This window comes from Theropithecus gelada, chromosome 2 (genome assembly GCF_003255815.1).
Source record: "Theropithecus gelada isolate Dixy chromosome 2, Tgel_1.0, whole genome shotgun sequence".
Classification (NCBI taxonomy): domain Eukaryota; kingdom Metazoa; phylum Chordata; class Mammalia; order Primates; family Cercopithecidae; genus Theropithecus; species Theropithecus gelada.
In genome coordinates this window covers 32257833-32272798 of record NC_037669.1, presented here as the reverse complement: position 1 = coordinate 32272798, position 14966 = coordinate 32257833, and the positions used below count along the sequence as shown (strand labels likewise).

The 14966-nt window shown below is 37.5% G+C and overlaps 1 protein-coding gene across 1 annotated transcript in view; it reads left to right on the top strand.

Moving 5' to 3' along the window:
- The window catches only part of SLC9C1 (solute carrier family 9 member C1), a 165025-nt gene that overhangs the window by 48680 nt on the left and 101379 nt on the right, over positions 1-14966 (top strand). Inside the window, 6 exon segments of the mRNA XM_025375446.1 lie at positions 1684-1713; positions 1715-1778; positions 7731-7831; positions 9661-9789; positions 10699-10864; positions 13520-13648. Of these exon segments, the coding sequence (XP_025231231.1) occupies positions 1684-1713; positions 1715-1778; positions 7731-7831; positions 9661-9789; positions 10699-10864; positions 13520-13648 (619 nt within the window).

Genomic DNA, 14966 nt, shown 5'->3' with positions numbered 1-14966 from the left:
CTCCCTCTGTCACCCAGGCTAGACTGCTGTGGCGTGATCTTGGCTCACTGCAAGCTCTGCCTCCCAGGTTCATGCCATTCTCCTGCCTCAGCCTCCCAGGTAGCTGGGACTACAGGCGCCGGCCACCACACCCTGCTAATTTTTTGTATTTTTAGTAGAGACTGAGTTTGACTGTAGTCAGGATGGTCTCGATCTCCCGACCTCGTGATCTGCCTGTCTCGGCCTCCCAAAGTGTTGGGATTACAGACGTGAGCCACTGCGCCCGGCCAGGAATTATAATTTCTTTCTTTTTTTTTTTTTGAGACGGAGTCTCGCTCTGTCGCCCAGGCTGGAGTGCAGTGGCCGGATCTCAGCTCACTGCAAGCTCCGCCTCCCGGGTTCACGCCATTCTCCGGCCTCAGCCTCCCGAGTAGCTGGGACTACAGGCGCCCGCCACCTCGCCCGGCTAGTTTTTTGTATGTGTTTAGTAGAGACAGGGTTTCACCGTGTTAGCCAGGATGGTCTCGATCTCCTGACCTCGTGATCCGCCCGTTTCGGCCTCCCAAAGTGCTGGGATTACAGGCTTGAGCCACCGCGCCCGGCCTTTTTTTTTTTTTTTTTGAGACGAAGTCTCGCTGTGCTCCCAGGCTGGAGTGCAGTGGCGTGATCTCGGCTCACTGCAAGCTCCGCCTCCCGGGTTCACGCCATTCTCCCGCCTCAGCCTCCCAAGTAGCTGAGACTACAGTTCTTATCAAGGCAGCCATATGAGATGCTGATAGAAGGCACTAAAAAATGTCAAGCTACCATTATGAGAGATGGAATCATAATATCCTGTGTGAAATGTAAGACCTTGATGTAAAACTTTCCTTTCCCTGGGAAGCAGACGAGATTACCTGACTGTGGTTAACTGTCTATTGCTTCAAACTCTTATCAAGGCCCCTCTTGTTCCTCTTCCAAGAAGTAACAAAGAAATAGAACATCTAACAATTTCCCTGATTTAATAAAGTTTTTTTGGTTTTAATATTTTTCTTACATTCTTGGTTGCTATATACACATATAAATTTAGAGAACACCTGGCCTGTCAGTGTCCCAAATGAGATTAAAGGAGGCTGTGATTGAACATCATCATGATTTATTAATTTCTGTCTGGATAAAACAACAAAAGCGATCCAAATATTTTTCCCGGGTTTCCCTCCTACTTTGAAATAGCTGTCAGAACATGCTTCCAGGGGCTTAGATAATCTGAGGACAAAACCCTTTGTTGTCCGTCCACAGAACTAAGTAACCTGCACCAGCTTGTGGTTCCAATGACCACAATGGTGAGTGTGAATGGTTAGATGGAGAATCCTTCTTTCAGACGGTTGGATGGATTCAGGGTAGGTAACAACTGAGTAGTGCTTGGCATTATAAGTAAACATAAGGTAACACTGGTAATCTCTATCACTTGGGGTTCTGACTTTTTTATTACATTAACTTGAAAGCATCGTATAAGGAAGAGGCATCCCTAAATTTGGCAGACCATGAGAAATCACTAGAACTAATTAAAAGAGAATAGGGCTTTTTTTCTTTTTTAGAAAATTATTACAAGGCCACCAAGAAGGCAAATCTTATGTTTCTTAGATTCAGATGGACTGTGAAAAACGACAAGATGGATGATGATACAGACATTGTTTCTGACATCAATCTTCAGAAAAATGTTTCTAGCACGTGGCTAGAATATTTAAGGAGTTTACTTTTCAGTGGTCCTAATGACCTCCCTGAAATCATTCTAACATTGTCTTTGATCAGCACCATTGGAGGTAAGTATCACTCTCTCTTTATCTGAGTTTATTCTTCAGGTACATCTTATAAATGCTACCATATAGAATTAAGGAAAGTAGAAGTAATAGGATATAATTTTGTCCTCAAACTTATATCTTTATATCAATATTTTCAATCAAATGAACCCAATAATAATTTGCTCCTATGGAGAGACATGTAGAATCTGATTTTCATAACATTCACCCTATTGGGTTCAAAGTGTTCATTCATACCTTCTTACTTGCTACGTCAGGGTTAGATTTCAGTGAAGGAGACAATTGAAGAAAACAGGTAGAAAATCACGGGTTAGGGCAGGGTGTTCCACAGGTTTTGCCCAAATTATAAATTATGCCTGCTATTTTGAGAAGAAAAGAACATGGTATAAACAAAAAGAAAACACTTTTTGCACTTTCTTTGACCTGATTAGGGACTGTATTACAAAGAAGCAGAAAAAAATTAAATGAAAGCAAATGTTATGATATTACTTATTGCACTTTTATAACAATAATACACAAAGTTAAATATTTGTTATGGGCTTTTTAGTGTGTAATAAGAAACTAGTTTTTTTTTCACAGTATTATAAAATTTTATTTCAAAACTTTTGATATAGCAACACATAAAAGCAATATGAAAACTAAATGTCACGCCAGGTGCAGTGGTTCACACCTGTAATACTAACGCTTTAGGAGACTGAGATGGGCAGATCACTTGAGTCCAGCAGTTCAAGACCAGTCCCATGAACATGGCAAAACCTGGTCTCAACAACAACCAAAAATTGGCTGCATGTGTTAGCAGGCACCAGCAGTCCCACCTACTCAGGAGGCTGAGGTAGGAGGACCGCCTGAGCCAGGAGGTGAATATTGCAGTGAGCCAAGATCATGCCACTGCACTCCAGCCTGGGTGACAGAGCGAGATCCTATCTCAAAAAAAAAAAAAAAAAGTAAATGTTAAATTATAACTGAATGCCAGAAGGAAAAATACAGCTGTTTGTAGACTTGATGTGCATATTTACATCTGGTTACATATGCAGGCTCCCTAGCTTGTTTTACATGCAAGGAGTCCTGGCTTTGAGCATGCAAGCTGAAATTATGCAATGTAATCTTAATCTTTGCAAAAATTTATGGTTGTTTTGTGACTTTTAAGTTTGCTAGATTAAAAACTCCTGGCTGGGCACGGCGGCTGATGCCTGTAATCCCAGCACTGTAGCAGGCGGAGGCAGGCAGATTGCTTGAGCTCAGGAGCTCAGGACTGCCCTGGGCAACATGGCAAAATCCTGCCTCTACTAAAAACACACACAAAAAAATTAGCCTGGAGTGGTGGTGCACACCTATGGTCCCAGCTACTTGGGGGGCTGAGGTGGGAGGATCGCTCGAGTCCCGGAGGCGAAGGTTGCTCCAGCCTTGGTGATACAGCAGCACACTCTCTCAAAACAAAAGAAACCTCTCCTGCTGTTGTCTATAAATATTTTTCAGGAGATCGAGACCATCCTGGCTAACATGGTGAAACCCCGTCTCTACTAAAAATACAAAAAATTAGCCGGGCGTAGTGGCGGGCGCCTGTAGTCCCAGCTGCTCCGGAGGCTGAGGCAGGAGAATGGCGTGAACCCGGGAAGCGGAGCTTGCAGTGAGCCAAGATCGCGCCACTGTACTCCAGCCTGGGCAACAGAGCGAGACTTCATCTAAAAAATAAATAAATAAATAAAAATTTAAAAATTGTATTTTTTTCTAATAATGTAAAACTAATATTTATATAGTATACTAAATTTTAGTAATTTAAAATATTAGAAACATTGAAACATTAAAACATTTCTTTATACTTTTATCAAGAGTAGTTTGAGCAACGCTTGTCTTATATAACTTAATTGGTGAGCATCTTTTCTATGCCTTGGCAAATTGTCTCACTCCTTCTTAGCTTTGAGTCAGCTTCCAAAAGTTTATCCTTTGCGTTTTCAATGTAATGAAGTATCCGAGAGCTCCTTTAATGTGAAGTTTTTTGCTGGCATCACTTCCTGAGACATGGTCGTTCTTTAAGTCACAACCACTTTCTTAATTTATGTCTATGCATTTGACTTTGCTAAATTCCTCTGGCTACATATCTAAAACTGCCTCTTGAACAGCAGCAGCGTTAACATTCCCGTAGTCAGCTATATCTTCTGTAATATTCCATCTGAAGTTTTGCAGCTTCATGAGATAGCTTAACGTCAATTCATGCCAACTTCTGAAATGATGAACCCAGCTTTTACTGGTAGTAATATATTCTCTTTCAGTCTTCTTGTCATTACCATTTTCTTTCAATGCAGTAACTAAGGTTAACTTTCAATGCAGTAACTTTGGCCTGAATGCTAGTCAAACTGATTGGGATTTGTTTTTGATTAATCTTCAATCCAAACAAGTAAATGTTCCATTTCAACCACAAGCAGCTTTCTGTTCCCAGTGCAATTAAAACTGAAAGACCCTGAAGCAACTTAACCTTTTTACATTTATCAGCCTTTTAAAATAGGTTTTATTACAGTTTCATGCAGGTCTGAGTCTCAACCTATCTTTGCTTTGCTGTCACCACTTTCAAATCTAATCACATCCAATTTCACTTCCAGCATTATCACTTTTCTTTGCTGCCCTGTTCTTTGCTAACCAATTACCTCTTTTGATTATCCATTTTTGTAAATGGTCACGAGTTTAATCTTTGGGGTCGAGGAGGCAACGCTACTATCCACTTTGTGCTTTGCTATCTGTGCATGAACTGATGATCAGTAATGAATCACCAACAAACTTTGAAAGAAGTAATGTAATTGAAGACTGATCATGATGCACATCTTTTTTTTTTTTTTTTTTTTTTTTTTGCACAATGGTTTATGGAATAAAGAGCTAGCAGCAAAATTTATGCAAGTTTTCCCAATACTGTGGTCATGGAAATATTAACCACATTGTTGGACTGGTTTTATTTAACTTTACTGTGGTAACTGATATTTATGCATATTGGAACTGTGCAAAGCAAGGACTGCCTGTATCTAAAAAAAGAAAAACTCCTTATTAGTTCACAAAACAGTTAACTTTTAATCCAATTTAGTTAACTACTATCCAAGCCTAATCCTGAATCAAATAAAAACTGAACTGCTCACAGGAGTTAGAAAAATGTTTGGAGAGAATTTAATGCAGAATTCTTCAAATTAGGATTTGCATAGCACAAAGACATTCCAGTTTCTTTTTAGAGATAGGGTTTTGCTCTGTTGCCCAGTGTGGTGGCAATAATCACAAATCACTGCAGCTTCAACACCTGGGATGCAAGTGATCCTCCCATCTCAGCCTTCCCAGCAGCTAGCACAGGTACACACCACCATGCCTCGTTAATTATTTTATTTTTTTGTAGAGACAGAGTCTCATTTTGTTGCCAAGACTTATCTGGAACTCCTGGCCTCAAGGAATCCTTCTGCTTTGGCCACCCAAAGTGCAAGGATCACAGGCATGAGCCTCCATGGCCAGTTGACATTCCTTTGGGGATTCAGATCCCTTCCCCTCATTTCAACAGTCTTGAGGTCTGCCAAGAGTAAAGCTGTAGACAAAGCAATCATCACAAGGCACACGACTGTAACTTTTTCCATAGCAGCCAGTACCATGTTTACACCTCAGTAAAACAGTAGCATCCATTCCATTAATGTTGTTTTAGTTTGTTTCTGAATGCATTTATTTCACAAATCTGTTTGTTAGGGGCTATAAACAAAATTTGTATCAACTTTTATGTTTATGTATATTTACAAAATAGAAAATTAAGTCAGCATTAATTTAAGTTAACATGAATGGTCACAAGAATTTTTCCCCTCTATAAGGGGTGGATATTCAAGGAGACTTCAAAAAGTTTGTGGAAAAATGGAATTAAAAGTATAAACTATATTTCTAAACATTAGCTTGAAAAGATAAAAGTATAAGCTATATTTCTAAACATTAGCTTGATCGAGTTCAAGACACTTTTGTAAGGGATGATACCAGCTATTTAGTCCATCGTAAAGAACCGAGAGTTCTGGGAATTTAACCACATCAATGCAGCTTTTTTTTTTTCCATTATTAACTGAAGAAAAATGTACTGCCTTTAAAAAAATTATTAAGATTAGGAAACAAAAAGTCCAAAGGTGCCAAACCGGGACTATAGGGTGGATGCCTAGTGATTTCCATCAAAACGCTCACAAAATTGTCCTTGTTTGATGAGAGGGATGAGCAGGAGTTTTGCTGTGGTGAAGAACTCTCTGGTGAAGCTTTCTCCAGCATTTTTCTGCTAAAACTTTGGCTAAATTTCTCAAAACACTCTCATAATAAACAGTTGTTACCATTCTTGGGCACTACAGAAAGTCAACAAGCAAAATGCCTTGAACATCCAAAAGCTGTTGCCATGACCTTTGCTCTCCACCAGTCCACTTGTAGTTTGAACTACTTCTGCATCTTGGTAACCATTGCTTTACTTGCACTTTGTCTTCCGGATCACACTGGTAAAGCCATGTTTCCTCTCCTGTTACAAGTTTTCAATGAAATGCTTCAAGATCATGATCCCATTTATTTAAAATTTCCATTGAAAGGTCTGCTCTTGTCTGTAGCTGATCTTGGTGCAATGGTTTTTGTACCTCTCAGGTGTAAAGTTTGCTGAACTTTTCCAGTCAGAATTGTGTAAGGTGAACCAACTGAGATGTCTATGGTGTTGGCTATCATTTCTGCTGTTAATTGTTGGTTTTCTTCAATTAGGCCATCAACTAGATTAATTTTTTTCTCACAAACTGATGTGGATGATCTGCCACTGTGGGCTTCTTCTTCAACATTACCTTATCCTTTCTTAAAACTAATTATCCATTTGTAAACTGATCTCTTTGGAGCATTGTCTCCATAAACTTTTCATAAAGCATCAATTAAGTCACCTTTCTTCCACCCAAGTGTCAACATAAATTTGATGTTTGTTCTTGCTTCAATTTTAGCAGAATTCATATTCCTCTTTTCAAACCGATGTCTTATTCTTCTTAGTGCTTAAAACTGTATCCTTATGATACAAATCTTCAACGTCTTGATCAAATAAATACGACAAATGATGTTCTGTAAGAAAAACGCTCTTCACTTGTATTCCTTCCCTGCATATTTTGAGTAATTATCTTCCAAGACCCATGCATCTTTTCCCAAAATCTCTGAGAGTACAGTTCCTTATTTCCTTCACTGTGGTAAAGTGTTTCAGAAAAGGGTTCCTTGAATTAAAAGTCGGCATATCCTATTTGACTCCTGCTGCTCCGGTATCACATACCTACAGCCAACCATGCCAAGAGCTTCCCCGTTATCTCCACATTGGAGAGCCCTTTCTCCGGATATCCTCCAGTTTCAGAGACTGCACCCAGAGACCCATTGGCAGGTTCCTGGATTCGCCTCAATTTTGGTCCTGCCTCTCTGCTTTGCATTTTCAGGCTTGGCCTTACAAGAAGGACGATGGTGCTGATTGTGCCAGAATGAGTGAAAAGAGGAGGAAAATGAACCAGTTGCAGCAAAACCCACTATTTCACAACTAGTTTTTAAAATTGGGCTAGTTTCTCATTGTTCTGAACCAGAAGATTACGTTAAAGTTTACTTATTAACCTTTTATTGCAGGATTGCTAAAGAAATTAATCTCTGATTTATGATGCGTATAAAACTACTATAAATATTTCAGTAGTAACCCAAGAGACAATAATTGCTAATAATGTTTGTTAAGTTTCTAAGGAGATGAGAATGAGATACATCATAGGAGAGGTAAAACAGTAACCCGGTAGATTAACAGTTACACTAATTCTGTGTGCTGCTAAGTGTAAGGGATGATTTTAAACTCATGAAAAAAGAAAACAAGTAGTGAAACTGTAAGATATTGTTCACAATTTTAAGAAATCCTGTCACATTAAAGTTCTATAAATGAGATACCTCATTGCCTTTCACTAACAACATGTTTTTTTGCAGCATTTTTGAACCTGCACTTGAAAGACTTTCCAATTCCTCTCCCTGTGATGTTATTTTTACTTGGATGCGGTTTTGAAGTATTAAGCTTTACATCTTTGCGGGTGTGTATTGTAAATGAGTATTTTATGCTATTTATTTGAGAATCATATAAATGCTGAGATGCCATTTAAAAATGTTCAGAAATTATTCATCTGCTCACTGTTCTGCCAGTTGATAGATGATTGTGATGTGGATAGCATCAGATCAGGTGTGTAGAAAAAGGAGCCAGGCCTGCAAAAGCTGAGATCTAGCTGAGATCTGCAAAAGCTGAGTATATACAACTACTGAGTACATACAGCTACTGAGTACATACAGCTACTGAAAGTATTAGTGGCCAAGGAATGTTAAACAGATTTAGAAAACTTGGGAAAAAAATGGCTAATGACATAGGAGCTCAGGAAGACTTTGTATTGCTGGTGCAGGACTTGAGTAGCAAAAATATTGTAATATTGAACTAATCTATTTCCTCAATGAAGACTGTTTTAAAGGGTTTCTGTTAGAAGAGAAACTAGTCTCTTAAGCATGCAGATTTGGCCAAGGGGCCGTAATTTGCCAGTCTGCCCTAGTCAATCAGAATGGATGTGAGAACTTGTCTGAAATGATTGACTTTCCCAAACAAATTTAGTCAATGATGTTAAAAATATTATACAAAACATGTATTCATGTAAGAACTAGAAGCAGTTTACTACTTTACATGTCATAAACAGGTTTTATAATCATATGATTTTGACACAGATGCAATTTGAAGTACTTCTATAAGCTTTATTATTTGTCAGCAACTCCTTCAAAGGAAGAGACCAATGTCAAGGCCCATGAAGTGTCTAAGATTTTTCTCTACTTGCCAGCTAATAAGCTAGCTTGCCAGTTTCATGATCCCAGCAAAAGACATGGGACTCCTGGACCAGAGAAAAAGGGTTTTATTATCCACAGCAATAGCAGTAACCAGAGTTAACACTTTCTTGTGCCTGTTTCCTGAACCATAATCCCAAAGAAGAAAAGAGGGCCAGGTGAAATCTGTACCTACACTGGGTTATATATCTGGCCACAGAAGAAGAAATGTAAGCTTAGAGAACCTGAATCCTCTATAATGGGTAGTAAGCTCATTTGCTCCCTTGCCTATTCTTCCACACACATCTTCTATATAAGCCATGGCCAGTTATTTGTAGTTTTTAGAATTTGATACAATCACTTACTCCTTTGTGAATTTTGTGCTTGATTATCCACCTACCTGAAACTTCTTTCTTCATCTTGATTGCCTGAAAATCTGCTGCATATTCTTTAGTACCCATGTCAATGTACTTCCTATACTTGTTCTTTAAATATAATAAATGTCTCTGAGGGAGATATTATCTTTATTACACTGGACTGTAAAGTAAACCTGTCATTTGCTCTGGAGGAAGACACTTGCTCTGTCTTCTAAGCCATACTAACATTCATGAAAAGATAGTCTGGAAGAAAAACAATCAATGCCTGTATTCATAAGCCATGGACAACACAAGAGATGCATGGAGAATTATCTCCCAAATGCAAGGATATTACCTAACACAGTAGGTACTCAGTGTTTCCCTAATAAGTGAATGTTGAATGGATACCTATAATAGGATTTACACATTTCAACTAAATATCTCATGTTAAACATTGTTAATTAGTTATTGCATGAATTGCATTAACTTTCCAGTCTCTATCCCTTCTATTCTTCCACACACATCTTCTACATAAGCCATGGCCAATTATTTGTAGTTTCTAGAATTTGATAGGATCACTTACTCCTTTGTGTGATATGTCTTTTAAAAATTGTCTTTCTCTATTGTTAGATTTAGGAGTGCCTAGCATGTATTCTATTCTAATAGTGATGAGTAAATGAGAAGATGATATATTTGTATAATATTAGGTCCAAAGATACGCAAACGCCATACAATGGATGAGTCCAGACTTACTTTTTTGTATATTTGCACCAGTAATTTTCTTTACTACTGCATTTGACATGGATACATACATGCTTCAAAAGTTATTTTGGCAGGTAAGCTTTCTTTTTTGGTAATGTCATTCATTCATGAACCACATATTATCTATGTTCAAATTTTTAGAATATTTTTTTCCAAAATAGGGAACAAAGAAGAAATAAAAGGGCATGGGAGTAATAAATTCAGCTTCATAATTTAGTGAATAAATCATATCTTGGCAATAGTCTGGCATATCAAAGACCCAGGGGAAAAATTATGAAAGAAAACAGTAATTCTGAGACTCAGACTCGCATAACTTCATACCAGATATAATATTAACTCTGAAATACTACAAGAGTGCTATAAGAAAGTGTATTAGCTCCAGTAAAAGGAAATTGTTAAGAAAAGTCATGTTTTAAATACCTATGTTCTAAAGCTTCCCACATTCATATCTAAGAGAGTAAAAGCAGAGAAGAAAACACAGAAGCAGCTAAACTCTAATTCAAAAACCATAAGAAATTTTTTAACATGCAAGATTTGAACTGTATCAGGGAAAGACCTCAAGAGAAAACACTCCAAATCATAAGTAGGGTGTACATTTCTTTCAAAGTAATCAAAACAGTTTTATAAATACAGGCCATTACCTAAACTGCATTAGAAGCAAATAATTTATTAGAATAATTTATACTTTTAAACCAAACGCAGACACGTGGAGTTCAGACAAATGACAAAAAGATGAAATCAAAAAGAACAAGACATAAAAGGGGTTTGGGTTGTCTCAGCTGAGCTCTACCAAGCCATCTCCTGCATCTTTGGTCAAGTAGAAGTCAGCTGAAGCAGAGTGAGCTAGATGGCCCCACTCCTGTGTCTGCTGGTGGGTACTATTGGTGTTGGTTGATTCTGTATCTCCAATAATCCTGATTATCTTCTTCTTAAAAGGGACTACAAAAGCAGTCTGATTTTTCTAATTGTAAATTTCTTTGCAGATACTTTTAATTACAATTCCCGGCTTTTTGGTTAATTATATCTTAGTTCTTTGGTATCTGGCAGCTGTAAATAAATTACATTTGAAGCCCACCCCATGGTTACTATTTTCAGCTATCCTTGTGAGTTCGGATCCCATGCTAACTGCAGCTGCTGTAAGAGACCTTGGTAGGTATATTGCTCTCTTTTTCTATATTTATAATATCATATTTCATAATGAACTTGCATTTGTTTTAAGATCTTTTGTTTTTGGTAGCTTTCTAGTATGAGAAGTCAGGTAGTGAGGGATTGGGGGTTGGGGATTAAGCAGAGATTTTGGAGGTCATGCTTAGTGCAGAAGAAATGCCAGTGATGGGCTTATTTAGTGTCAAAAAAAGTATTATACCCAATTGTGCAATGAGGGAGGGAATTCATTTAGAATCCTTGACTTTATGCGTACTTCTACCTTGAGCCAACAGAATAATTCTGGGACATTACAATATTGCATATACACTGTCGTGACATTTCTGTTGCCCAATATTTCTTTTCCTTTGTAAAGAATCATTAGGACAATTCCATTTAAAAAGTATTTTGCCTTTGGCATCATTGTCATCATCAAGACTGAAAGCCTAAAAAGTCAAAAACTGGTAAAATCATCAGTCATACAGTGTTTTGAGTGTATACTATTTTAAGAAAAATCAGTCTATATTTAAAAGTAAAATACCAACTCAATTTAGCCCAGAAAAACAAAAACAAAAAAAGCCTCATGCAAGAAAAACAATAATTTTATTGTCTCTTTTCATCACTTTTTAATAATGAGAACTAGAAAAATTGCTTTAAAATAGAATATTAATATGGCACACACATGCATGCATTTGCACACACACAACACGCACAATCTTTTCAATTTTAATTTCACTTTGCAACCAGTTAAAGGGGAAATAGCTATCTGAGGCAAGTAGAAATAGAGTAGGGGAGATACATCAAGTGTAAATATATGAATAAATGAGAACTGAGCCTTCAAGACAAAGGACATTAAGAGAGTGAGATGACACTTTAGAAGAAGATACCAACATCCACCACCCAACCCTGAATTCTTGTCTTCCTCCCCACACTCTCAGCCCACATCCCTGCCTCCTTGTGACTGTCAATGCCAACCCTTTTCTCCTCTATATTTGAGAGACTCTTATGATACCTGAGAGCTGATTTCATTCTTGTCTAACTTTCTTATCTTGTAATCTAGTATTCCACTGATTTTCTACCCTGCCACAATTGAATTGAATTTACTCAGAGTACCTTGCAAGGTTATTTTCATAAATTTTGTCCATCTTGCCATTACTTTCAGAATTTTGTTTCTCTCCCCCCTGTATCTTTCCAGAAGACATTTTTAAAAGTAATTTCTTCTTGGCAGCATTGTTCCTGAATTTACAAAACACGATTTATAAGATTTAGAAAGACGTATATATGTGTATGTGTGTGTGCGTGTGTATGTGCACATACATATATTTTTTCATATATATATATGAAAAATTTGCCCAAGACTGTCAGAATACATAAGTACATTCACATTGGCTTGAACTTCTCATGGTCCTTTGACTCCTCCTATGCCCTTATATTATCTACTCTGTATTTCTGAATATTTACATTTTGCCATAGTTCCATTTATACAATAATATCAGTTAGGTTTTGCTGAGTAATAAACAACTCCAAATGTGGTGGCTTAAAACAACAATTATTTATTATTTCTCATGAATCCAGCAGTTCTGATGATATGGGCTGGGTCCTGCTGATCTTGCTAGGTTCACTAAGGAATCTATCATCAGCTGGTGGACACTGAGGGTGCTAAGTGATCCAGGATGGCCTCAATTGGGAAGATCTACGTTTCCTTCATGTATCTCTTATATTCCTACAGAGGAATGCTGCCGTGGCGGTGGCAGGAGTCAGAGAGGAGGCAGAACTTTTCTGCTCTCATTGAGTCTCATAACGAAACAAACTAGATCTTTTTGGTGAGAAACACTGCCCAGTCTTACAGCGAAGGGCTTAGATACAGGCAGAGGTGAAGTATGGGATGGCCAAGGCAATCGAGCCACACAGGAATAGCCTTGGTGTTTCCGCTCTTCTATCAGCATACTGATTGTAGTTAGGTTGTGATTGCGGTTATAGACTGGTTGATTCACAGAAAGGACTTTTACTGTATAATAACATTTCCTCCTATGAGTTTTAGAAAATCACGATAGATGCTCAAAGTTGTAGCTTTACCACTACATGCACATTTAAGGGCAGAGGAAAAGGACAACTGATAGACATTTCAACTTAGAATGCCATCATAAATAGAGGAAAATTTGGATGGAAGTGCATAATATCAGGAACTCTCCATTCATGGAGACTGATTTCTAAAACCATTGGGAAGAATGAATGAGAAAGTCAGATAATCTCTAAGCCTAGCTGGATTATGTGAACAATTGCCTTAATACTTATGTTATGTTATAAAGCTTTGGTTTGTAACTTTATTTTATTCCTCAATCATCATTTTCTGTCTTGCCTTAAATATATCTGATTTATCATGCATGTATTTATATAGAACAACTCACTGAATTAAAAATAATAAATTTCATATTTTCCTCTGTACTTTGAAGCAAGTAATGAGAACTTTAATTATCTCACTTACGTAAACATAATGGACCCTAATTAATTTAGTGCCAATTATGATGGTCTAAACTTAACTTGCAGTAAATCCATAGCTAAGACCATCCTTATAGTTGCTAAGAAAATTTTATTCTTTAAAATTTAATATTTAATGTTTTTCTCACTTTATAAAACATCTTTCCCCCTCAACATATGTAGGGCTTTCTAGAAGCCTCATCAGTTTAATTAATGGAGAAAGTCTGATGACCTCTGTTATATCGTTAATTATATTTACTAGTATTATGGATTTTGACAAAGGACTACAAAGTAGAAGGAACCATACTATAGGTAAGGATCTTTTTTTTTTAATGTTTTTTTCTTAACATCAGAATCCTGTATTTTCTGAAAGCTGATGTGTATTTTGTAATATCCTACCATAAGTTATATTTGTAAGAATGTAATAGTGAGTATTGGTTTAGTGACTTACTCTTTACAAAGCACTATTACCCATTACTTATTTAATGTTAGTTACATATTTGTTGTGAGACTGGGTTGAGACTCTTCATGAAGATGCTTATGGGAGAGGCCTGGGATGAACCAGAATGCCAGACAACCAGAATGAGAGATGTTCTTTTTTGTGTGCTGAAGATGAGCTTGGAAGATAAACCAAATAGTGCATCCACTAGTAGTGAGAGGAGGCAGCTTCTCTTCCGTTTGCCCTGGGACTATATCTCATGCAGGCAACATAAAAAGCTGTCAAATAAGGGAGGAAGTATGCATTATTAGCCATCTACAGGGTCAGAGAATAGTGCTTATAAGCAGAGGGATTGCAAAGTGCCCATGAGCTGTTTCATTTACCGCTTTCAGATAGCCCTAAACCATAAGTACTTTTCTCCCCTTTATCATGTGTATGTGTGTGTATAAAATAAATGACATATGTATAATATAATAGTGATTATAAAGTATACAGCTATATAACTATTAATCAGGAGAAGACATTTCATGTTACCAGCATCCCTAGAAGCATCTTATGTGCTCTTCTCTGGTCAAAGCCCTGTATCTTCCTCCTAGAAAAGTCATTTTCAAAGTTGAGTCTGAATCCCTGGCTAGTGGAGGAGAGGGGTTCATAGGATCTTTTCAGGGTGTTTATGAAATCAAAGCATTTTCATAATATTACTAAGAATTTATTTAGCTTTTTATTGTGGTGCACTTGCACTGGTTTTGGAAAAGCAATGATTATAGTCTCCTTGATAAACTGACGACATACTATTCTACGCACTGGGTGTCTTCTTTGTTCTAAGGTCTTATGCAGCATTGTCTCATTCTGCCACTACCTCCATTCCTGTTGAAAAGGTGTGCTTAAGAGGTGCCTCCACAACATATTCTAATCCATTGATCTGTATGGTATCAAACAATTCACTCTGCTGCGGTGGGCTTCTTCTACTCCCCGCCTCCCCTCAGCAATGAAGAATATCTTAAATTACCTCTCCTACTATTCAGGAAGAGGAGATTTTTAGCTGTAATTGTTTTCCCTGCCCCTAGAGAGTGCTTCATTGTTGTGCAACTAGGGACCCTGTATACCTCTATTCTTTCCTATTCCTGCCTTATCCTAAAACTCAGAAGTGAAGAATATTCTTTCCCAAGAAGAATCATCCTGAGGACCACC